This window comes from Magallana gigas, chromosome 3, assembly GCF_963853765.1.
Source record: "Magallana gigas chromosome 3, xbMagGiga1.1, whole genome shotgun sequence".
NCBI lineage: Eukaryota > Metazoa > Mollusca > Bivalvia > Ostreida > Ostreidae > Magallana > Magallana gigas.
Genome location: NC_088855.1, coordinates 51,883,206 through 51,907,196, shown reverse-complemented (window position 1 = coordinate 51,907,196; position 23,991 = coordinate 51,883,206). Strand labels below are relative to the sequence as shown.

At 34.9% G+C, this 23,991-nt stretch overlaps 2 protein-coding genes across 4 annotated transcripts in view; one reads left to right on the top strand and one right to left on the bottom strand.

The window, feature by feature from the left end:
* Positions 1–18,781, bottom strand: part of LOC105340024 (polyamine-transporting ATPase 13A3) — a 23,939-nt gene extending 5,158 nt beyond the window's left edge. The window contains exons 1-24 of one of the 3 annotated variants that reach the window (XM_066080269.1): positions 18,643–18,781; positions 11,351–11,438; positions 10,404–10,571; positions 9,968–10,023; positions 6,708–6,792; positions 6,347–6,429; positions 6,007–6,084; positions 5,828–5,897; positions 5,586–5,720; positions 5,204–5,405; positions 4,661–4,822; positions 4,396–4,553; positions 3,950–4,138; positions 3,688–3,749; positions 3,210–3,354; positions 2,838–2,933; positions 2,542–2,695; positions 2,162–2,282; positions 1,913–2,037; positions 1,453–1,634; positions 787–897; positions 595–674; positions 279–321; positions 21–130 (exon numbers count right to left, since the gene is read on the bottom strand). In XM_066080269.1, the coding sequence (XP_065936341.1) occupies positions 21–130; positions 279–321; positions 595–674; positions 787–897; positions 1,453–1,634; positions 1,913–2,037; positions 2,162–2,282; positions 2,542–2,695; positions 2,838–2,933; positions 3,210–3,354; positions 3,688–3,749; positions 3,950–4,138; positions 4,396–4,553; positions 4,661–4,822; positions 5,204–5,405; positions 5,586–5,720; positions 5,828–5,897; positions 6,007–6,084; positions 6,347–6,429; positions 6,708–6,792; positions 9,968–10,023; positions 10,404–10,571; positions 11,351–11,438; positions 18,643–18,692 (2,753 nt within the window). In that variant the 5' untranslated portion in view covers positions 18,693–18,781. Of the gene's footprint in view, positions 1–20; positions 131–278; positions 322–594; positions 675–786; positions 898–1,452; positions 1,635–1,912; positions 2,038–2,161; positions 2,283–2,541; positions 2,696–2,837; positions 2,934–3,209; positions 3,355–3,687; positions 3,750–3,949; positions 4,139–4,395; positions 4,554–4,660; positions 4,823–5,203; positions 5,406–5,585; positions 5,721–5,827; positions 5,898–6,006; positions 6,085–6,346; positions 6,430–6,707; positions 6,793–9,967; positions 10,024–10,403; positions 10,572–11,350; positions 11,439–12,152; positions 12,175–15,403; positions 15,597–18,642 lie in introns of those variants that run through there. The other 2 variants (XM_066080270.1, XM_066080271.1) reach the window with 2 other exon arrangements.
* LOC105340026 (zinc finger protein 729) lies at positions 17,456–23,991 on the top strand. Its single transcript, XM_011445854.4, has 3 exons — positions 17,456–17,588; positions 19,019–19,154; positions 19,723–23,991. Exons 2-3 carry the CDS (start codon positions 19,055–19,057, stop codon positions 23,736–23,738), a joined length of 4,116 nt encoding a protein of 1,371 aa, XP_011444156.3. The 5' UTR covers positions 17,456–17,588; positions 19,019–19,054; the 3' UTR covers positions 23,739–23,991.

Below are 23,991 nucleotides of genomic sequence, written 5' to 3'. Positions count from 1 at the left end.
TATAATCAATCAAATCTCACCTCATGACGCGTATGACACACTCGATGTTTGGAATGCTGGAAGTGAAGGGAGCTGCTACAGAGGCCTCAGCTTCCGACAGGGAAATCCCCGCATGTGCTGCCTTCAAGGCCTACATACAAACAAACCAACACACTGATCATTGATGGGACAATTAGTGAAAGGTGTTACATGTACCATGTTTAGACAATGGAGTATTAAATGACAGATTTTACTCTGATAAATTGAATCATTTTGTGCCAGTCAGTCAGCATACTCACCTCACAGTCATTAGCACCGTCTCCACACATGCCAACATTATACCTAGCAATGATTCAAAAGACTGCTTTAAAAATCTCCTTAGATTCACACAAGCAGATAAATACTTCACACATCTAAATCTGAATAAATCCTGTGATGTCAGACTTACCAACAAGTGTGGGGCACAGAAAATCAATAAAAATGAATTGAGAAAATTATGATTCAGAGGTTGTTTGTTTTTACTGTACGTCATTTTCAGTTATAGAGTAGATTATAATAAACAGAACCCATCAGACAATGTGCCTTTAATGGGCTCTGTACAGTTTATGTATATACCCTATGTTCTGTAACTCCTCAATCAGCTGAAGCTTCTGATCGGGAGACATTCTGGCAAAAACCGTCCCCTTTACCACAACCTGAAATCAGAACGATGAAATATCATCAATGCATTTGCAATTATCATAAGTAATAAGGATTAAGGTCTTCTTTAATGTCTTGTTATTTTAGAGAAAAAGTCCCCCATATTACCCTTGGAATGTATTCTGGAAAGTGCGTAGTAAGTACTGCAAAGGCCTGGCCGCTGACAGCAAAGTGAAAGTTGTGCATCTTGTGGGGATTCTCCAAGTCAATGTGAACATCCTGCAATCAAGCAACACACACTCTTTTGTTTTTGAATGAAAAAGAGTACATAACTGATAAATATGGCCAATACTGAAAATTTGCATATTCTTTCATTGTTATTGTGTATGCATGCAAAGTGTTTACTTAGTCAATTTTTTTTTCAGTTAGGAAAATGAAAATAAATCATTATGATTCTTTTTAACAACATCAACTTTATCAGTTGAAAACTAATATGTTTGCTTTCTGATACCTGATTACTTTTTGCAACTGCTCCTTAGTTTCTAAAACTCTTAGAATATATATTACACACTCTTGTATAAACACCAATTTTCATAAAAATCATTGCTGAGTCAATCCATAAAATAAAAATAATCACTGAAGTCAGAAATGTGACATACTTTTATCAGTAGGGATAATTATCTATTAGCCTACAAATCACAGAACTGTGAATTTTAGTGAATCATTTAAAAAATCATGGCCTTAATTAGAAGAAAAATCACAGCATACCTAGAAGCTCAACATTTTAAACACACTGATACATTTATATAGCAAGTTACAAGCATGAACTCTGACCTCCAAGTAATCCGAGTCTGTGTAGTAATCTGTCCCCTCGTCCGGTGTCTCAGCGGTGACCCACTTAATCTTTGCCGGACCGTGAGCGTCTGGGGGAGAGGCTTCAATAATGATCACTCGGTCCTTGATTGGGATCATCCCACAATTCCGTGCTACACTGATAGCGGTCTGGATCATGTCACCTTAAAAGACATTTTCTTTAAATAGCTGACAAAATATAGACAAATCCATATGGTGATGTTTTTCAAGATGAAAGATACTTAAACTTCATAATTTTTTCTCTCACAATCTTGCTATTTGAATGTGTAGCACAAAAGGTTAAAGCATCAGTTATTTATCTGCAATTCATGTTTAAAATTTATATCTATGCCATATCAGATTTCCATATTCAAGATACCTGCAATTATCTTGATTTTTGGTTGTGAAAGGAAGTTCTGTTAGAGATCACAAAGAACCTTACCTGTTACCATGACAGTCCTGATTCTTGCCTCCCGTAGTTTATGGATGGCTGGTTTTGTCTCGGGTTTGAGTTTGTTTTGTAGAACAATCATCCCCAGGAATGTCATGTTGAATTCCACTTTATCCCTAAAATGGCAGATACACTGTATATACAATTCCTCAATAAACTTTTAATAAACTTGTCAAGAAGAAAAATGGAATACTTTTATTAGAGTACAGTAATGACATATTCAATCTGTATCTTTTTTACCTAGATATTCTTTGAGCTTGATGCCATGTCAGCTTGGGATCCATTTTTTTATGGGCCAATGCAATGACTCTGTAACCTTGAATTGTGTAGCGATGTAAAATGTCATGGAATTCATGCGGGACTGAAAAAGGGAATACAGAAATATCAAACAATGAAGTTTAATTTTCGCAATTTCAAATTAGTGCAGGATGTTTTCTATGATTACTGTGCAAAATATATGCACTCTGAGAGGGTGATAATAACCCTGTACACAGTAGATTAACTGTAATAGCTGAATTCAAGACCCTAATACATGTATTTGTATAGAAGAAGGGATCATCCCCCCTTTATTGTTTGGAGGTTAGAAAGGCCCTTCTATTTGTCTGGATCTGAGGACTCGCCTGTATCTTGCTGACAGAGGGAGGCTATCTTCTCCGGTGCTCCTTTACAGAAGAGCTGCATCCCGTCCTCACTGAGCGTCCTCGTGATCACACTCATCCGCTGCACTGATGAGGAAAAGGTAAACTGTCTGATAATGCCAACCTCAAACGGGTTCTACAACATACAGACAGTATTCTGACTGTGCAAGAAAGATGGATGCATAAATGTAATATCTTCATTAGGAAGACACAATTTTTTGTTTCTTTAAATCAGTGACATATAGTTAATTTGGATAAAGGTAATGTCTGGGACTCACCTCAGATGAGGTAAAGGTATCCTTGGTACAGGGCCTCACAACTGTTGGCATAATGGTGTCAAACTTACTGGTGTCCTTACCTGGTTCCTCTAACACCTGCCAAAAAGTTCAACAACATGCCTTTCCAATAATATCAGTAAGGTAAACAAGAAATTTTCTGATAAATATGTATCTGTACTCATACAGTTACACAATATTGTGCATGACTGCTTTGATTTATAATTATTTTGAGGCAGTGTTAATTTATAAAACATAAAAGCACCTAAGTTTAAATTATATATAAGCTCAGATATAAAAATATCTTTTAAATAATAAGATTTGTTTATTTATAAACCATTTCATCATTGCTTCCAGTGGAGTAAAGAAGTGTACCCATTTGGTGGAGTTAAACATGATGAGATCCAGGGGGTCCCCAGACAGCTCTCCGTCAATGACCGTTAGGGAGTGACATGTCGCCATACAGGTCAGAAAAGGGCCCACCTCTAGAGTGGAGGGGTCGTCCACCACCCCACAGAACCTAACAGACACAAAACTGATGTTAGATCACAGGGGTTACACAACATACAGAAACTTTTCATCATCCATTTCAAAATTTAACATTACGAACTGTATGTTAAAGATCTACAATGCTTGAAATATTTTTCATGCATAGCTTTCATAAATAGTGAACATTTATAAAAATAAAGGCATGTATTTGCTGTTGATTGATTACTTTTTTATAATTAAAAATAACCCAAACTTCATGTTAATTCTCCAGCATGAAATTTCTTGACATATTATTTTCAAGTTTCTCCTCCCCATATCTATCTATCCCTCTTCAAAAGAAAACAAAACATATGCTAGTACTTACCCTGCGTTCTTTATGGGTAGTACCCCTAGCATGTCTAAACCATCTTCTGTCAGTGTACCAGTCTACAATATAACTTTTAATCACACAAAGCTTTTCATCTCTCAAATTGATATTTATAACATCAAATACAAAAAAATCTGTGACATTGAATGAACATAAAGAATACAGTCCATTGGTGCTAAAGACCATTGGTGCTATTTTTTTTTTTTTCACAACAATAATAAACATAGCACATTTTATTAGATTTTATTATCTATCCTACCTTATCAAAGCAGAAGACGTCTAGTCGCCCACAGAAATTTATTCTCGGGGGACTAATGCAATAGATTCCCTTCTTCTTGAGACGACTCTGCGCAAACACTGTTCCAACTGTCATGGCTGCCGGTAAAGCAGGAGGAACAATAATGGTGATGATATCTAGAACTCTGACTACAATCTTCATGGGATAAATCTAGAAATGAAACCAATTAATTATGATTAACATAGTTCCAACTTTATATTTGTTAATCTTCATACATGTAATAATATCATAGAAAGTATGTAATGAAATCATTTTGCTATTGTAAAAAAAAATATCAAGGGGAATAAAATAATTCCTCTCCAATATGCCCTAATACATGAACATGGATTTTTAAGTGTTAACTCTTATGCCATCATGTTTTTTTAGTAACTAGTCAGACAGATTTCCCTGTGTCAGTTAGTACTGACCCCTTGCTTGACATAGATGATGATACTATAGGTCATTCCAAGGGCAGCCATACAACCCAAGAACAGGATGAACTTCATCGCATCCCTGTAAAACTTCATGTCAAGAGGTTTAGGAAACAGTATGGCTCGCACAAGTTCTCCTTTGGCAGTTCTGAAGCCTAAAAAGAAAATATCATTCCGTAGAGAAAAAAAATAAACTCTAAATGCAAGATTAGACCTTCAAATTATCTCTGAATGATGAAAACACATGCCCGTAATATCTGACCTGTTCGCACGACAACGGCCTTGACTTTGGAGTTGCCGTAGAACCTGGTCTGCAGTATATGTGTGCCGGAAAAAAGGGTGTGTCTCTTGTGGTTGTCCGGTGAGTACACCTCCTCATCCTCCTGGTGGGTCATCGGCGTCTTGGTTACCGGCACACTCTCACCTGTAAACAGAGAATCATGTCTCTACAGTGGTTGTCAATGTAAAAGTGGGATACAGCAAATAAACAGGGAGTTTCTTAATTCTGCAACTACAAAAGTTTCAATTAAAACTCTATTAACTTCTAATAAATGACATAAAAAAATATGCAATCTTTAAAGTCTTCTGTTTTTAGCCTCAGCTTTTAGATTTTTAATTTACCGGTATCTGATTTTTTTAGTAAAGAAAATAATATAAAATACAGAAACTCTCCTAAGCATCTCTTCTGTCATATGACAGGGCAAAATGTAATTCTACCTAGGTGACTTCATGCAAATGCTAATTAAGAGTAAAAGCAGAACACTAATGAAAACATTCTGAAATACTTCTAACTCCTCTCCTTTACCTGTAAGCATGCTTTCATTGACAATACATGTCCCTGTTATAAGTACTGCATCACAGGTCATTACACAGCCGTGCTGGGGGATTGCGATAACATCCCCAGGGACAAGCTTCCCCGTGGGTACGTCCTCATAAACCTCCTCCCCTCTACACACACTGATGGTTTGGGCCTGGGTGGATACCATGTCATGTAGCGTCTTACTTTGCTGTAAAATAAACAGGTCTCTGAATAGTCAATCGCAATGTACATATTCTCTCTATTCAATTGAAACTTTGTTCGGCCTGAAAATTTCTGCTTAGGTAGATTGATTTACAGCATAGCTTGTTCCAAAATACTTCAAACTACTGCAATGACAAACATTACAAACACCTATTTATACACTCACTCTTTTGGTTTCATACAGTGAGATTCCAATGGACATGAGAGATATGAAGAGAATACACGCAGCATAGTAATAATACTGGTCACAGAGCCAGAGAATAATGCTGGCGATCTGAAACACGTAGAATGGGTTCATCACCTGTAAAATAAGCAAATGCTTAATTCTGTAAATCTGCTAAAACTAAACCAGCCATGATAGATATCTGCCAAAAAAATTATACATGTAACACTTCCAAGCAAAATTACCTCCTCTATGAAGAGTCTCCAATATGATTTCACTTCTACTTCAATTGAATTTTCCCCGTAAACAAGTTGTCTAAAAATGAAAAAAAAAGTCAACTCATAGATAACAGACATACAAGGCAAATAAGGTGCATGCACTGGTACATATTCTGTCATAAACAGTGTGGACAGGTGCCCCTTACTTTTGATTCTGTTCTCTCGCACTCAAACCATAGAAACTCTCTTGGATATTTACACATTTGGTTCCCTCAGAAAGATCTCTGCAGAAAAAAAGATAATATATGTAGAGTAACCAATTTAATGGTATTTTTTTTAACTCTCATTGTAATTATAACAAAATCTGTGTGTGAAGCCTTGTTCTCTACTTTGGCCTTTGACCTTGAACTTAGTTTACCAGTAACCTTTAATGAAGTCTTCAATTTTCACCAAAAGCAACAGCTCTCTATATTTCTATCACCAGGGCATAAAATATACTATGCAAGTCACTATCAACAATTCTTGGTAAGTATCAGTAAGTCTTACTTGAGCTTTGAGAAGACTTGGCTTCCCCTATCCCATAAATATCTCACATGTTGATGGTCAAAGTACCGCAGCTTGAATTCTTCCTGCAACCAAATTCACATGTAGTTTAATCTTCACAAAGCTTATCAGAATCCTTAGTCTGCTTGATATAATAATTGCATTTAAATTGATAAAATCAAACTTGAATTTCAAAACTGTGGTTTGGTATTTGCTTTATATACAATTTACTGGGACATATAAATGCCCTGGTTAATAAATTGTTTTGACAGAAAAAAATTAGAGTGGATAACGCAATAGAAAAATGATTAAAATTGGTATTTCATCTATTTGTCCTCAAAAATAAAGCTTTATGGATTCTAACCTGAGACACTATGAGCCCACTGGTGTCCGCTGGACTTTCATAGTCTGAGTCCACAGCTTGTGTGCCACTAGACACAAAGTCCTTCCTAAAGTCCATGATAGTACAGAAATAATCATGTTTGATAAGAGCAAGTACTGGTATATGATACCATGTTGAGTTTGAAAACGTACATCTGCAACACTTGACGAGGGATATCAGAAAAAGGTTATGATTTTCATAGCTTTACTTGAACTTGGCTATGGATCTTTAAATGATCACATACATGTAGTTATCATAATAACAAAATGGAAAAAGAAACTGGTGTGTCTTAAACACATATACTGCCCAGGTCAGTGTTTAAAAAAATAATGCAAACATAATTATACAGATAAAAACACTGTTTTTTAGATGTAAAGAAGGAAAATATGTGACTATGGTACCCAATGTGGTACAGGTATCTACAAGTCATCTGTTCGTTGTTTGTTTCCTATTCCTTTGCTATAGCTCAGGGCCCATTTGTACACGCTTTACAAACTGAGTAATCAAAACATTTAAGTTTATTTCGTTTTTTCACTAAATTCCTGGGGACCCTGCATGATGAGTACTTAAAAACCATAAATAAATATGTAGCTCATAATACCCCAGAAACAGAGAATCATATGCAGGTAATCTCAATAGAGAATTAAGTTCATCATGATATATTTTTGCAAAGTTTTGAATGCATGAAATCAAACTTAGTAAAACTAATCTAAAGCCAATTACAACATCAAGTTGAGTGACTTAAATAAATCAAGGCCTTTTTGCTGTGCATAACATACTGGTAATCATACATATTTTATACATTTGCATTGCTTTTAAAAAATCTGACTGCAGCAAAAGTTCGCCACCAATTCCAAGCGATTTTAACCAGCATACACCTGTGCAATATATACACCAATAATGATTAGTAGTCCAGTTGTTATCTTAATTACCTCAACCCAAAGAGAATCAGACCAACATGTTTAGTTGCAGCTAGGTAATTGTTCACTTACAAAACAATAAAATCTTTTTGAATAAGTGAAAATAATAATTCCAAATTGGTATAAACATATAGAGGAACCAATATTTGAGTTCAACATTAAAACTACCTGATTATTCAGTCCAGTACTTCCAAGGATGTAACAATTAGAATATTTCTCAAGAAATATGCTAAATAACTCAAAATAAATATTATTCAGCATTAGTGTTAGTTAATAAAAACCCTCATATTACTTCTTTATTTTTTCAGCTTAAGTCTACAAAACAGAGAGATTCTTAGGATCTAATTGAATATTGCTGGTTACTGATGGTAATACTGTTAATTACAAATTGGCCTATTCAAGTCAAAATCACAGTGCAAAAATATTACTTGTATCCGGTAAAATTGTAATCCAGGTATCCATTTTATTCTGATTCAATTCTTTTTAAAAACAAAGTTACATGATATGTTGCCAATTCAAAAATTTCAATAAGTAGTACTGACAGTTTCTCTTCATTGAATACCATTCATTTCTAGCCTAGTGAAGTCAGAACATTTATTGCAAAATCTGCCTTCAAAATAAAGAGTAGAACCTTAAAATTCTGAATGCGCAACTTAAAGACAGCTTTATCAAAACAAAGGTTAAATTTATGCAGATAAACTAAATTAAGGTCAAGATCTAGTAAATGAAAGGTGCCTACAGGTCAATGAAATTCAAGATATTAACTCTTTCATTAATGCTTCATTACAATATCTTTGTTTCATAGGGTGTACCGGGGCTTTAATCTTTGGTAAACACAATGAAAATCATGTTTTAAGCAACCAATTGTTATGAAATAAGAAGGATTTAAGTAACAAATCTCAGAGTTTTGTCCATTTTTGACAGATGAAATATATCAGATCTAGATTGCCTACAGTCTCTCCAAAAACGGCATTAAAACAAGCTCTTGACCTCTTCTTTAAAATGATGTCAAATCGAATATAGGTACCTGGATTACTTTCCCGTGATTAAATATAGAATGTCAAAATATTGTTTTATTTTCTACATAATTCCTTTAAAGCCTTAAAATACGGGAAAAGATTCATCAGATCAATTATGATGTCATAATGGTTCTAGCACCAAAAAGACAGTCTGAAATCATTTACTAGATCTTGACCTTAAGCTCTGTGTGATTATATTGACAAGGTATAACAAAATAATTCTGAATATAAATAGATAGCATGCACAAGATGACTGACTGACTGACTCTACAAACTTACAGAAATTGACAGCTGTGTGGAGAAATGGAAGAGAATTCTATTTGTTCAGTAACACATTGGAAAAATCAGGGAAGGTTTCAAAAAATTCTATAACAGTGTACATGAAATCAGTTTGTTTTGTGGGTGAGCCACAATGGTTTCTTTAGCTGTATCAAACAGGCCTAAATAAATAATATAATGCTTTATTTCAAGTAATTTAGACTGCAACCCCTTGTCTCTATACATAATTTTGCCACATTGTCTACTGGTCAACATAAAACCAAAGATTTATTAACTTTAATTCTCTAAACTCACAAGTATCTACTAGTCTAGATGTAAACTGTGGTCAAGATTTGCTTTATACAGTAGTCTCTGTGGAGAAATTTACATTGAGGGGGGATGGGGCTCCTCAGTGTTGTGAACGTGATGTACGTCTTTAAAAACATTTCTGATAAAATCTAGCTATAATCATATATCTGTTTTCCTCCACAATACAGCTGTCTTATATCATATCCCAATAAGTTTATATGTCTGTTTTTATTTCAAAAAACAAGAGTTCAAAAATGACTGTTTTTTTGTTTTTTTGATAAGTTTTACATAATAGTAAAGAATTTTATATAAATAATCATACATTTTATAGCTCAAAACTGTACCATTTCAAAATTTTAGAATCATGGTGATTTTATTCTTAATATGATGTTCTTTCATCCACATTGAAATTTCAAACTGTCCACAATCACCTTGAGAGTTTAACAACAGAATTAAAACTTCACGTAAAAGGAAATTGCAATCATCTAAGTTGAGATTTGCTATCATAATCTAAATTCCTGTAAGCTAATTAATTATGATACCTTAATTTTTAGAGCACACAGTGAATTTCTAGAGTTTATAAATGCTGGTAGTACAATTATCAAATAACAATAATCCATTATGCTTTGCATTTCATTGTTGAACATATGAGGTACTACACTGTATGGTCATGTACTAATATAACTACATAGTGTTTTGTGTTTTTGATTCACACTGAAAACAAATGAATACATACGATTGTGGAAAGGTTTTCTCTTCAATGCTGGCTATGCTGTACTGCTTGTATGTGTCCTATCAAAGGAAAAAATAAGCTGACATAGATTTATGTCATACTGGCAAAAGTTACATCAATTTGTTTAGAAATAACCGTCCAAATAAAATAAACAAAGATAAGAAAACATTGCAATGTCAAAAGAAAATTATGTTACATCAGTATCTGTAAAAAAATTAAATAAATTTATTGTTTAAACTACTGGTATAAACAGCTTGAACAAATCAGTCATTCATTAAAGCTATTACTGGGACTAACCATAGCTCAAAAAGCTTATTTAGTATTAGGTGTATGCATCTGTCTCTCTGTCTGTCCGTCTGTCTGTCTGTCCATCTGTCTGTCTCTCTTTTTCTCACACACACACACACAGAACTGTAACATATGTCATCTATTGTATCACCTGTAAGAGAATTGTGTCTGCATGACTGAGAGAGCATCGCCTCTTCCTCAGGTAACACACCATCTGGGGGCGCCACTGTAGCAGCAGGAGGACCAGGCCCCCGGTCAGCACCACCAGAACCAGGAACACTGCCTCCTTACACTGGTCTGTCCTGTATCCATAGCACAGCTGTCAACACACAAAAAATGGTCAGAAAATAACAAACATTTAAACTATACAGCAAACCAAAGATTCTTATACATGTGTAACTCCTGTGTCTTCTGACTAAATATATATGAATGAATGAAAGTGACGATATATATCTTATAAATTTCATACATTGACCAACATTTGTAAGTTTGAGTGATATAATTGACTTGTTTTATACATGTAATTGACAGGACATGGTGATGGACCACTAGAGGTTGGCTCCTTTATCAGCCATATATGGGGGGGGGGGGGGGGGGGGGGGGGAGAGTTATCAGGATATTATAAGGCATCAAAGGATATGACAGTCTAAAAATAGTTGTGTCAGTGACATGTTGCTTTGTTTGCTCTACTCAGCTGTAACTCATTGATTACAGCATGTACATGTACAAACTGGTGTAAGTTTTCAGTGCCTTCAAGGTCATTAAATCATTAAATATCAATATATGTATATATGTACAGTTGTGCTATCCTCTTCCTTGCACTAATTACCTAGATTTTTCATTTGTTACAAATTATTTTTATTAATTACTTTCAGTTTCCTGATACAAAGTTAACTTACTTCTAAAAAAAAAAAACAGGCTCATTGTAAGATATTTCATCTAAAATTTGTTTTCTGAAATCTTGCCATTAGGAACACATACACACACAGTCAGCATGTCTTTGTGACAAATTGGTATGTGTGTTTCTTAAAAAATCATTAACCGACCATTTCCTGATACATGACCTTGTACACATATCACCTATAACATTTCACTTACAAATTCTTCTTCGGTGTCTTTGTTGAGGTAGGTGTGATCTGCCAGTAATCTGTTGTAGCCATTCTGACCCCGATTAAACATCCTTTCCCTAAAATTAAACAATTAAGTATTAAAAGTATTCCACCTTATATTCTGCATTAATATGCATACCATTAATTCTACTTAAAAAGATAAACCACGAAACTATTAAAAACAGGTACATTAATAAAACTATGCCTGCACAATAGAAATTAATTATTATCATTTTATCCATCTTTTTTTTTATTTAACTTATATCACTGTAAAACCTGGACCCATTATCATATCTTACAGCATCTGCCTTTATATTAATGATTTTCAGTAAAAAAGAAACACCCCCCCCCCAACTCCCCTTCCTTGTGCAGAAACACGATAGACATGCAGGTAAATGCATAGAACAAAAGGCTTTTTCCTTACTTGTAATAAATTAATTAAAATGAATAAATAATAATGTACATAAATACAAAATTTATGTACCTTTAGATATTTTGGTAATACAATATGTTCATAATTATCCATTGCATACAATGAAACCATGTAATCCAATATATAATTTTTCTTAAATGAAATAAATTAAAAATAAAGTTTTAAATGAAAAAGAAAGGCCACATACAATACTATAGTATGATACAAGTAAAAATGGACTATTGTCTGAAAACCTTGGACCACTTGCATTGTACCATATGAAATAAATAATCTGCACCTACTGAATAGTGTACTATTTCACCATGCAGTCTATCAGAAACACACAACCTGTCCTATATCTTATTAATAGTATCCTTACACAACTTTTCCATCCACTTTTTATGCAGAAATATAATCACTTTCTATGATTTTCAGACAATATACATGTATGTACATATTTTTTGAAAGCAAATAGTTTCCTTTTCTCCAAGCTTGTTCTTAATCATGTGACACATCGAGTGGTTGCCCAAGGTCAACTTAACATGCCCCCATCCAACCTTGTAATAACATTCAGTGATCCAAAGCATTGAATAAAATCAGTAATCTTTACAATAATAACACATACTGTATAGCAGGATTCAGTACAGGTATATTTACTCTAATGCATGTACTTTACTACATGCACTAAAGAACAGGGTATCTTACAGGTACATTGATAGTAAAACAATGGAGGTAACATCATTGGGTTGATATGCTTGTGTCAATACATGAACTATAATTCAGTCTTCTGCTTTTATTGATAATTAAGAAGTACATGTACTAAAAGATAAAGACCAAGTATGATTTAGAATCTATATAAAAAAAAGAAATTTGAACTTTAATATCTGAGTACCTGTATTTCTACTCTTATAAATATTTGATATGAATAATGGATTACAAACATCAATTATATGTACCCCCCCCCAAAAAAAAAATGACAAATTGACATCAAGGTATGAGTATGTAGAAATGAATACAACCTGAGCTCTCACTGAACCTTTCCACACAATAGTTCAGTGTAAAAAGTCATTTATTACTTATGTTTGCATTTCAATTTTTCAAACCATCAATGCAGTCATGTCCGAAGGAGACTTTGTTTTTAAAGTATAAACTATATATACAGACTAAGGACGCAGCAGATCTGAGTATGCAACAAAAACATTTACCGGTATATTTAATTGAATGATTGAATTTAATATACCGGTACATGTATTATGTTTATTTTAAATACACCTCTCCAGATATAGAATATGTATACTATGAATCCTGTTGGTTTGTACATTGTACAGAGTACACATTGTCATAGAGTTGTTAACATCAACTATCTCACATTTCACTTATATCAGCTAGCTCACACTTCACATATATATATATCAATAATTTTATTCTCCGGAAATATCATACTTATATTCCAATACTTATATCACAGATATGACCAAATATGAAAAGGAAATTTGATCATATCAACCAAAAGGAAAAAACATAATAAAAACCAGTATTTGTAAGTTTAATCCTGTATGTTCTAATTAATAAATCAAGATGTACACACTTTTATTACCTTATTTGCATATTCAAGCTGTGTTTCTGACAAATTAAACTATGTGTGAAACAGTCTGGCAGTCCTAAATAGATTTCATGATGTTTTAGATGACAACCCTTCTTTGTAAACGTGAGCTTTGCTTTAAATAAATTTTCCGGATGATTAAATATCTTACGACAGTATGACAAACCTTGCATTATAAATACTCTTATAACAGATGAGTAGAGTATTGGAAAATTGGTATTACATTTCATTAATACAACATATTTATTACTGATAAATGCTTTTCAAGTTTCATATTTTATAATTGACAAAAATAAATTTTAAATCATATTGATGCACAATATCAAGTGATAAATCACTTAAAATCTATCAATATGATAAAAGTAACTGAGTAATATAGAAACAATGATATATAAACTACTGTGTTATCTGGTAACCATTGACAGCAGAATTATTCAAGGTGTCTGAACAATTTTTGTTGCTTCATTTCAGTGCAAGTCATTTAGAGCGTATGATTTATGCAGAAAGGCCTGTCACTTAATATACATAAGAAAAAATATCTTATAGCTCTGCATTCTTTTATTGCCAAGCATTGTATCTTCATATGTAAGAAATAAATGAAGACATTCCTGAGTCTTTGGTTCTTGAAAAAAGGCTGGAGGTCAATTTGCTTTTCTACAGTGACAATCACTATCCAATATGTAATAATTTTAACAATCTATTTATGAAAATCTTTACATATTTTTTTTTATTATGTTAAATGAATTAACAGACCGTTATTTACACGTCAGTATTAGCTCTCGCAATTCTTGGTTCATTCAACATTTAACAATCTATTTATGAAATTTTTTTTATTATGTTAAGTATGAATTAACAGACCGTTATTTACACGTCAGTATTAGCACTCGCAATTCTTGGTTCATTCAACATTTGATTATTTCATTCATTATCACACTGATAGAATAGAGTATAAAATATCTGTTACAGTGTTTTTGTTACAGAAGCACTATCATCATTTGGTGAAAATTTGTTTAATTTTTTTGTTGGGGGAAGGCGGGGGCTGGGAGGGGGGGGGGGGGGGTAACTTAGTCTGCTGGGTCCTCAGCTCATGGTGTGAATTGCTGTTTCTCTTTTTTTCTTAATGAAAGAATCAATTCAACAATTAGATAATGATGTTAATATCATTTTAAACACCAACATCCTAACATCTGATATTATATTTTTTGAGTTTTTGCCATGTATCAGATATTACAATGACAATATCTAAATTCATACACCAGTGCATTTTAACCCCCATTGTTGGTCTGGGTTTTTTTTTTATACTGCTAAAACATGTAGGATGGTCCATGATCAAATTTAATCTTCATCGGGAGTATTGCAAGGACCCCATTTTTAACATTTTTATGACATAAATTTCAGAAAGTAAAATTTAATATCAATTTTAACACAGTTCAAGTTATATAAGATTATAGAGAGGTTGTTTTTGTTTTTCACCATAAGATTTATATCTATCAGGCACGTAGCATTGTTTTTGAAAGTGGGGGGGCCAAACCCATCCAAAAAATCTTGACAAGCAAAAAAAAATAATTTCAAGTTCCCAAAATCTTCAAAATCCTAATCCGTGGGGGGGGGAGGGGGGGGGGGGTGTGACTAAACTATTCCAAAAAAAATTCTTCTCTACCTAAATTTTTTCCCCTCTAAAACATGGAATTCCTAATCCGTGGGGGGGGGGGGGGGGGGGTGGGAGGTAACTTCAATTTGACTCCTCATTCCCTTATTTTCATATCAATTTTTTACTTACTTCCAAAAAGTGGGGGCCAACTCCATTATAATTCATATTTTAATATGTAAATTTTTAAAAATTTGTTGCTGCGAGAAAAAGTGGGGGGGCCAAGCCCCCCCTGCCCCCCCCCCCCCCCTGATGCTACGTGCCTGTCTATAATTTAAAAAAAGTAGTTTATAGTGTAGCAGCTGGGTAGTCAAAAGGGTAGCTATGCGCCCTAATTTCAGCAGAATCCCTGATAAGATTACATGAATTGGTACATTACCTTTCGAGCTTTCAGTTCAAGTAATTCCTCTGATCGTTAGATATTCCATGTAATCGTCCATTAACCCATTTTTTACGGATTTTCAGTAGATGGGGACAATTTCAATAATGTAGGGAAGAAGGAGTGAAATAAGCCTAAAGTTCAAGTTGAAGTTCAGAAGTTGACGTTTTCTCTTACTCAAAACCGGAAGAGGTCTTTTGAGCAGTAATATCAAAACGGATAATTTATTCCCGGAAAGAAAATTTTACATGATCAAATGATAAAAAAGTGAGTTTATAATACATGTATTGTTATTAGTTAAGGCTTTCATATATTTTTTATTATATTTTTGGCATAGTTGCCCAACTATTTTTTTACTGAGATCATTTTCTAACCAACCGCACAAAATCTTTTTTTTTAGTTAACCCATTAATAATAAACCAGAGGCATAAATAACTTGTGAAAAATAGGCCTAAATGTTATCATAGTGTTTCTGTATAAACCCATTTCACGTGATCAATACAGTCTACAGTTTCATTCTACCAAGTTGAAAGTGAGAAATAAACAAAAGATAGATAAATAAATTCATGGGATGTGAGCTGAACTAATTTGCATATGAATATCTCATCTCTCTGACTTGCAGCACAGTTCGCCAAGATTCTTCCTTACACAGTTATTAGCTAGATTTCTCTAAAATATAAATGCGGTTGTTTCATATTGCCGGTTCTATTATAGTAGAAGACAGTGCAGTCTCTCAAAATTACCAAACGTGTATGAAGATTACATTAATCGAAATTTGGATATGATATAACTTAATTTATTTTTTTTAACAAATTGCCCCGGCATTTTTCTTTTAAATTCATGAAAAATGAGGGTGTATTATCAACACTCTAAGTGGCGCCTGTATGCCATGCTACTAATGCTGCTATGATTTTTTTAAATTGATATAATATAAATTTTTAAAAAGTAAATGAATTAATTTACATCTTTCCATCGGAATTCTACAGACTCTATAAATGCAGAGGGGCGGGTGGGGGTGGGTTGGGGGTTGCATGTTTTACACCGACACTAACCCTCCCGGCCCCGTTCCTCCTCACACTTCTGTTTGTCCGTGACAATTCTAAAATTTTCTGCCATTGACTTTTCCTAATTCCAATTTTGTTTTCTAGTGACAAACGTCATTTTCAAATTCATGATACCCCTACACTGATAAATCACATGGTGAAGGTCCCTATATATTCTGTTTACCTGATAATTTACCAAAACACTTAGATTGAAGTCCCAGTAGAACCATGCAAATGCGCGAATATAGAGGGGGGGGGGGGGAGGGGGGTTCGGACCACCCCCTGCAAATTCAGATTTTTACAAATTTACAATATAAAATTTCCACAATTTCCCCCTGGAAAACATAAACTCAAATAACCGTTGGACCCCCACCCCCTCCCCCCTGGAAATTTTTTTTTTGGATCCGCATTTGCACATTATGCATGTTTATAGTGCATTGTGGTTTGCTTTTATTTTACATAAAATTTGTTTTGCTATGCAAATAAAAGAATGAAATTTTATAGGTGCATATATACGGTACCAAACTTCATTCATGCATTAATTGTACGTGTATTTAGTTTCCTTTTACTCTGTGTTTTGTTGTTTATTTATTTTACTCTTTAAATCGTAATGAGAAATTATAATTTTGTTGATCAATAAAGTGATCGAGTTGACCAATTAATTTGCCAATCAACAAATCTGTATTCAAAAATTGCCTTCAACGAAATTTCTTAAATAATTCTGGTAACATATTTACATTCAAATTATTTTTGATCAAGGGAGAAGGGAGAATTCAGATATATAGTAAAGCTACCAAAAATGTGCCTCCGATCCCCTCCCATCGGATGGGTAAACAAAATTATCTCTCCCCACCCCCTCCTCTAGGAAAAATTCTTGATCAGCACATGTGCTGGTGAAACAGCCAAGACTTAAGCAATATCTTAGGTGATAAGATTAAGCGCACAAACAGTTAAAAACAAGGATATAGAATGAATGCAGGATTAAAGAGCATTTGGCATTGATTCCCCGTGCTTCGCCTCTGCAGAGTCTACCACGAGTTACTTCCCGTGAAAAGCAGCAGCGATTGACAAATTTTACGCTCGCAAAATACGGGGAACAGTGACCGATTTGCCGGAATACTCGCTTGTTCGGAAATATTCAGGTAAATTTTTACGATAGGTATATTTATCGAAGATATTTTCAAACCAATAATTGTCAGCTTTTGCAAAATGCTTCATGTAGCGCTGTCACAAATATGTAAACAAGTGCGTCGGCGATCGGGGAAGGATGTATGCAGGCCTATACGCCTATCAGGCGACGGTGTCTTGCGATGACAAAAAGTGATCGCATTGAATAATGCAATAAATGTATAATGTACGGCATGTAAAATAAAATGGTCTCTTCATATACGTTTATTTTCTTTTATGACAGATTTTGTCAACATACAATTTAACGATCAAAATATTGACGTCAACGGCTTTGCGGAAGTTCTACCGTTCTGCTTGATAAGCGCATGTCCTATTTTTTCTTCAGAGGCGCGTGAAGGCTCTGTGTGATTTATGAAAGTGAAAAGTACCGCAATAGCGAACAGTCGATATATAGTAAAATTAACATTTCTTCAATTTGGGTCGTTTTCGTAGAAATTATTTAGATGGACGGAAATGCCGACATACTTCTCCGACAAAATATTTCTGAATCTGCACCGCGAAGTATACGGTCTCGTAATAATAAAATAAGAAGATACACCCCTGTGAGCTTTAACTCGTAAATAATAGTGAATTTGAATTATTCTTGCGTTGTAAATATGCATTTGACAACAAAATGTTGGGTTTTTTATGATTCATGCGGAATATGACGGTATCGACTCGTCAAAAAATACATAACCTGCGTTAGCGGATTGTGTAAAAAGAATTCTGCAATGATCGCTATCTTCATATCCCGCATGAACCAATGTTATTGTTTATACATGTATTTTCATCTTCATGAATTGATTGAAAAGAGTTAGAAAAAGTAACTAAATGTATTGTTAATGTACACCATATGATAGATAAAAGAAATAGCCAAAATGAGTCTGACATCATGATTAATTTGCTTAGTGCGTAATTTTCCTTAGGTTGCTGTAGGTTTCAATCGATCGATAAACTGGTTCGAACTGGATCCTGTCATTTTCTATAAAGCTAAGATTTTATTACAGATCTATGTAAATATATACTTACTTGTTGTGCAGAGACACAAGTTTAAAAATATTATCATCTTCTGTATCCATTGTAGAAATAAAATGAAAAAATTCAGATGAGCATAAGTGGGCCTAAATACTGAATAATAACATTATACACGTCAGATATAATGTACCGGATATGAATTTACTCGGTATGTCCTCTGTTCATCAATGCGCTCTTATTTGGATGCTTAAAAAAAACAAACAACTATTACAGAAGGCAAACTCAGTAGTTTTCATAAATTACAATATAGAAACATGTATCATTTTTTCCGTGGTCATTTAATTATTCATTGTTATTTAAGTATATTTCCCAGTTATTTTAATTTAGACGTAAACATTGATCTCGCAATTTTTTTAAAATTTTTGTTTAGGTAAAAAATGACCTTCCATTTGTAACTGGAATTAAGATGGAAAGTGAGTCAACAGAGATAGACTTCCGGTCCCTTGAAGACGAATTGTACGACAATGAAATTACGCAGATCCTGAGTCAACCAAATACAGCGGAAAGTATGTACATGTATACAGACGAATAAATATCTATTTTGTTTTCTTTTACACAGATACCAATCGTGGGGGGGGGGGGTGTCCCTCCCCCTAAAAAGTAGTGATGGTCAATACACAAATATCGAAAGTTGAGTAACAAGTTCAGGGAGTTGATTTCTATAAACTTCTTATTAGTCCGATGTCTGAACTTTTGATTGATCGAGTGTCAAATGTTTCAGTTTATCTGAAGGAGAGGTCTTTTTTTTAGCCTGCTGCTCAAAATGACAGGCAGTATTTATATAATGGTGATAGTTTAAAGCATAGCTGTGTTTTGAAATAAACTGAATAATAATTTTGTATACTAATAATTTCTCTTGTTGTTTAAAGGTTCTAATTATGTATAATTGTATAATTTCTTATACATGTAACTGCCTGTTTATCACAGTTAAAAAGACACACACGCTTCAAAAATTCTGTTCACCAGTAACTATTTAAGATATATCTTTTTTTTTTAATTTAGATTGACAAAACTGAATTCTTTGCCATCTCACTAAACTAAATATATTAATTTTTTTTTGTCTTTAATCTCCAGAGAGTACACTGAACACTCCCGAGCTTCCGGCGGATATTGACTCACTTGTGGACCGCTTATCCGTGGAACTCAAACAAACCGCGGAAAAGTTGTTTCAAGTGAAACCATGTGGGTCCCCAGAAGGAGAGACGACGTCAGACGACGCACCACCCAGGGAAAGCCAATCAGTCGTACAGAATCTAGAACACAGAGAGAAAGAAGCCACACAAGACACATCAAGCGATATGGAAAAAGAAAATACCGAGCGCATGGGCCAATTATCTGTAGAACTGAAGGAAGCGGCAGAGAAACTATTTGCAGTGGATCCCCTTGGGTCGTCTGAGAGGGATCTCTCGTCATCGGATACAGAGAGTAGCGACCCGGAGTCCTCATCAGGGGAGGATGACCAGTCTGATGCTTCTTCTGTGGATAGCGAAGATTCGGATGAGGTCTCCGAAAATACCGGACAAGAGAGTGAATCCGACAGCGACCACTCAGAATGTAATCAAGGCTCAGTGGAATCTGTGAAATCAGAATCCAATGTCGAAAGTGAAAGGAATGCGACAAAATTTCCATCGGAAGAATTTCAAGATGGAGAACTTTTTAATAGTATGGAATCTAATGGTAAAGAATCACAAATTGTTAGTAACGAGGACTGCTCCAAAGTTATGCATGACAAACCAACCGATGGTGTTTATTCTTGTGAAAAAAGAGATAAAATAGAATCAATTGAAAAGGACCATCTTTGTTTGAACAGTGAAAATGAATGTACGCTTCTTATCACTGATGTACGAAGTGAAAGTGTTGATTTTCATCAAAATGAAAACGAGACAATAGCGAAAGCAGAAGTCCGTGAATCGGTGAACAGTAAAGATAATGTACCTTCCGGTGGTCAAGCCTGCACCGAGCAAAGTAACTCTACACCTCACTCCAATCCTTTAATAAATCTGGAAGAAAACGAAACCTGTTTGGTCGTTGAAAACGTTTATTCCCTCTCAGAACGACCCGAGAACACTTCTCAGGACCTCCCTCACGCTCAGGATGATAGTGACGTGTGCGAAAACAACATCACATCGCGATCTCTCAGAGATAGAAAGGCTTTGGCGAAAGCTAAGGCCTCCAAAACAAATGGCCCACCTCAACCAAAGAAAAGGAGAAGAATGAAAAAGACAATGAAAGCAAATAGTCAAAAGGAGTTTATTAAAGCCGACGACGATAGCATTTTCAAACCCGTAAAATCTGACGATTTCAATTCTCTACCAAACTTGGAGACTGAAAACAATTCCCGTCTTAACAGTGACGATGTCGGTGAGGAACTTGAGAAAAAGGACAAGATGGCGGCATATACACTTCGAGAGGATGGCCAGTTCAAATGTTTATTCTGTAGCTGTATTATATCGACCAAAGCACGATTTAAGTTACATATTTTGCGATTACATAATAAAAAATATACTTGTAGACATTGTGGGAAAAATTTTCTTAAATGTCAAGATTTGGCTATCCATGTCAAAACGAGGCATGTTGATGCCCTGAAATACAAAGTATGTAAAACTGGTGAAGTTAAATCAATCGAAAAAAATCAGCACAAATCCAAACAATTCACGAAAAAATGTACTTTGATCAAAACCAAAGACAATGGAGAGCTCACCTATGCTTGTGGCTATTGTGATGAAATATTCGATAAACAACAGAGTCTGGCATGTCACATCCGAAACAAACATGTATTACCAAATAATTCAGGGAAAATCGTCTACCAAAAAAGCGGAAAATTTAAAAGAAAGTCAAAGAAGAACTTAATACCCGAGATCACAGGCGAGAACGAAAATGTAACCATTGAAAGTCCGATGAAAAAGGTTAGGACAAACGAATCATTGTGCAATTTAGAGGATGAAGAAAATCATGAGAAGACAGAATATCGTGGAAAAGGGCCACGCAGAGCCACCAAGGCATCACTTGCTGCAGAAAGTGGTTTAGAAAAGATAGCGAAACTACAAGAAGATTACAACATCCGTATATCTCACCAAACATTTAGGTGTCGCCATTGTCCTAAATGGTTCTTTAAGAAAGCCGAATTAACAGTTCATATGCAGAAACATAAAGGCGAGAAAAGAAAATGGAAGGAAGAAATAGAGGAAAACACTAAAAACCTAGAAGACGTTGCAAATAAAGGAACAGATGAAACTCACCAACGATCCGTAAATCCCGATGTTTTCTGTAAATACTGCACCTCGAAATACAAGTCTTTGGATAATCTCAAAATTCACATTGTTCAACATCTAGGTGAATTTTACAAAGAAGAAATGACAGATTCTAAATTGGAATGCGCTTTTTGTGGGTGTAATTTTCACAATGTGAATTGTTCTAACATTGGAAAGATAATGAGTCATTTATTTGACCACTTTTCCCCAGAAACACGAGACATAGATCCCTACAATTTGTTAGAGTGTCAGTATTGTGGAATACCATTCTTAAGTATGGAAAAACTTCTTCCGCATGAAAATGAACATCGTAAATTTCTGGAGACCAAGAATCCTAAGAAAATCATGAAAAGAGAAGAACTCGATAACAGAACTATAGTAAAAGACACAGAGGCTAATGAGAAAACGAACTCTGCACTTGATACTGTTGAAGATCCGGTGCCTTTTACATGTGGGATGTGTTCTTCGAGGTTTCCAACGTCCCAATATCTTCTGCATCACATGACACTTCATATGAAAGGGAAATATGTCTTTCGAGTGGAGGTTGATAAGTCCAAAGCTACTCAGGAATCACCGCCTGTCACACAAGATGTTGAAACAACCAATCAACAGGTTAGATCTCTATCTCCTAGAGTACCTATACTAGTAAAGGCTACAAGCGTTGCAGCGGACGAACAGTTTACAAGCGCACAACACATTTCTGCTCTTGTACAAGACCGTATCCAAACGATGCTGCGGAAAAGTGTTCAAGTTGGTGACGGTAATAGGTCCAGCACTTCGTCAAAGAACACCAAACTGCGAAACCAAAGGAGTGCAACTCCCAAGCCTAGGATGGAACTTGTACCACTCACGTCAAAAATCCCGTCCATTGAGAATACACAGAGTTCAAGTAGAGTTCAAACAACAGTTAATGATGCACCCCACATGCACAACTATGCACGACCATTACAAGTAACACGGAATTTCGTTTCTATAATTACAAAACAACCAATTCAACCAAACTCACTAGGCAGTCCAGAATCTTCTAATGCTAGTACAACTTCACCAAATAAACATGATTCAGAAATGAATAAAAATAAACGAAAACAAACTTTTTGTGCATCAGAAATAAAGGCAGATTTTGAATTCAAACCGGTAACATCAAACATTGAGGTGGTCAAGAACAACAGGCGAAAACAGACTTTCAGGCGTGTGTCTGAGACGGACGAGGACGAGAGCGTTGAGCTTCCGCCCATTCACCGAGCCCAGGATTTAATGGACTGCTCCAGTACAGAAACTGCTGAAGATGATGCGTCCGATTACACTAACAACGAAGGCGAGGCAGAGAACGGACTCCCCGCACGTCAGGGCAGTAAGTACAAAGAGGTCAGCGATTCTTCACAGTCGAAAACAAGCTCGGATTCTGCTTCTGATTTTGAGAGAGACTGGAAGTCGAGATATTACAATAAGAAAAAGAAAATCAGTCGTAAGAAAAAGAGAAGAGGTGCTCGTAAAAGGTCAACCAATACTAGACAACGCCCTCTATCGGAGAGTTCTCGTGGATGGAAGCGAAAAATCAACTTTGTAGATGGTAAATGGTTTGAGTGTTCATTGTGTCTGTATAAATGTACTGGGAAGAAAAAGTACTTGACACACTTGAAGACGCACGAGTCAGTAGACTTAGAAGGCATTGTGCAATGTAACATTTGTCATCGAAAGTTCATGTCCAAATGGCATTTACAGATCCATAAGACTCAGCACAGGAGTAACGAGTACCAGTGTTCCTTCTGTGGCATGGACTTTGCCACGTCAAGTGCCATTGTGAACCACATTGACGAAGTCCACAAATCAAGTGGATAGAGCATATGAAGGAGTTGGATGATTCCCTTTTTTATATAACTTTTTTTAATGATGAAGGTTCTTTAGGCAATGGCTGGCTCAGCCGTTGAATAATTTAATGTGTTCATACATCATATTAATTAACTGCAGCAGTTTGTATGGAAGTGCTATTGATGTTATGGTTGTTTGTTCTTAAATTAATTACTTTTATGTTGTTGTAGTTTACACCTCAAAGAGATGTTGTTTTTTGATAAATTGTTTACTTATTTTAGAA

Coding starts and splice junctions, on each gene's coding strand:
- LOC105340026 (XM_011445854.4), top strand. CDS start 19,055: ATGGAAAGTGAGTCAACAGAGATAGACTTCCGGTCCCTTGAAGACGAA. Junction 19,155..19,722: donor TCAACCAAATACAGCGGAAA/GTATGTACATGT, acceptor TTTAATCTCCAG/AGAGTACACTGAACACTCCC.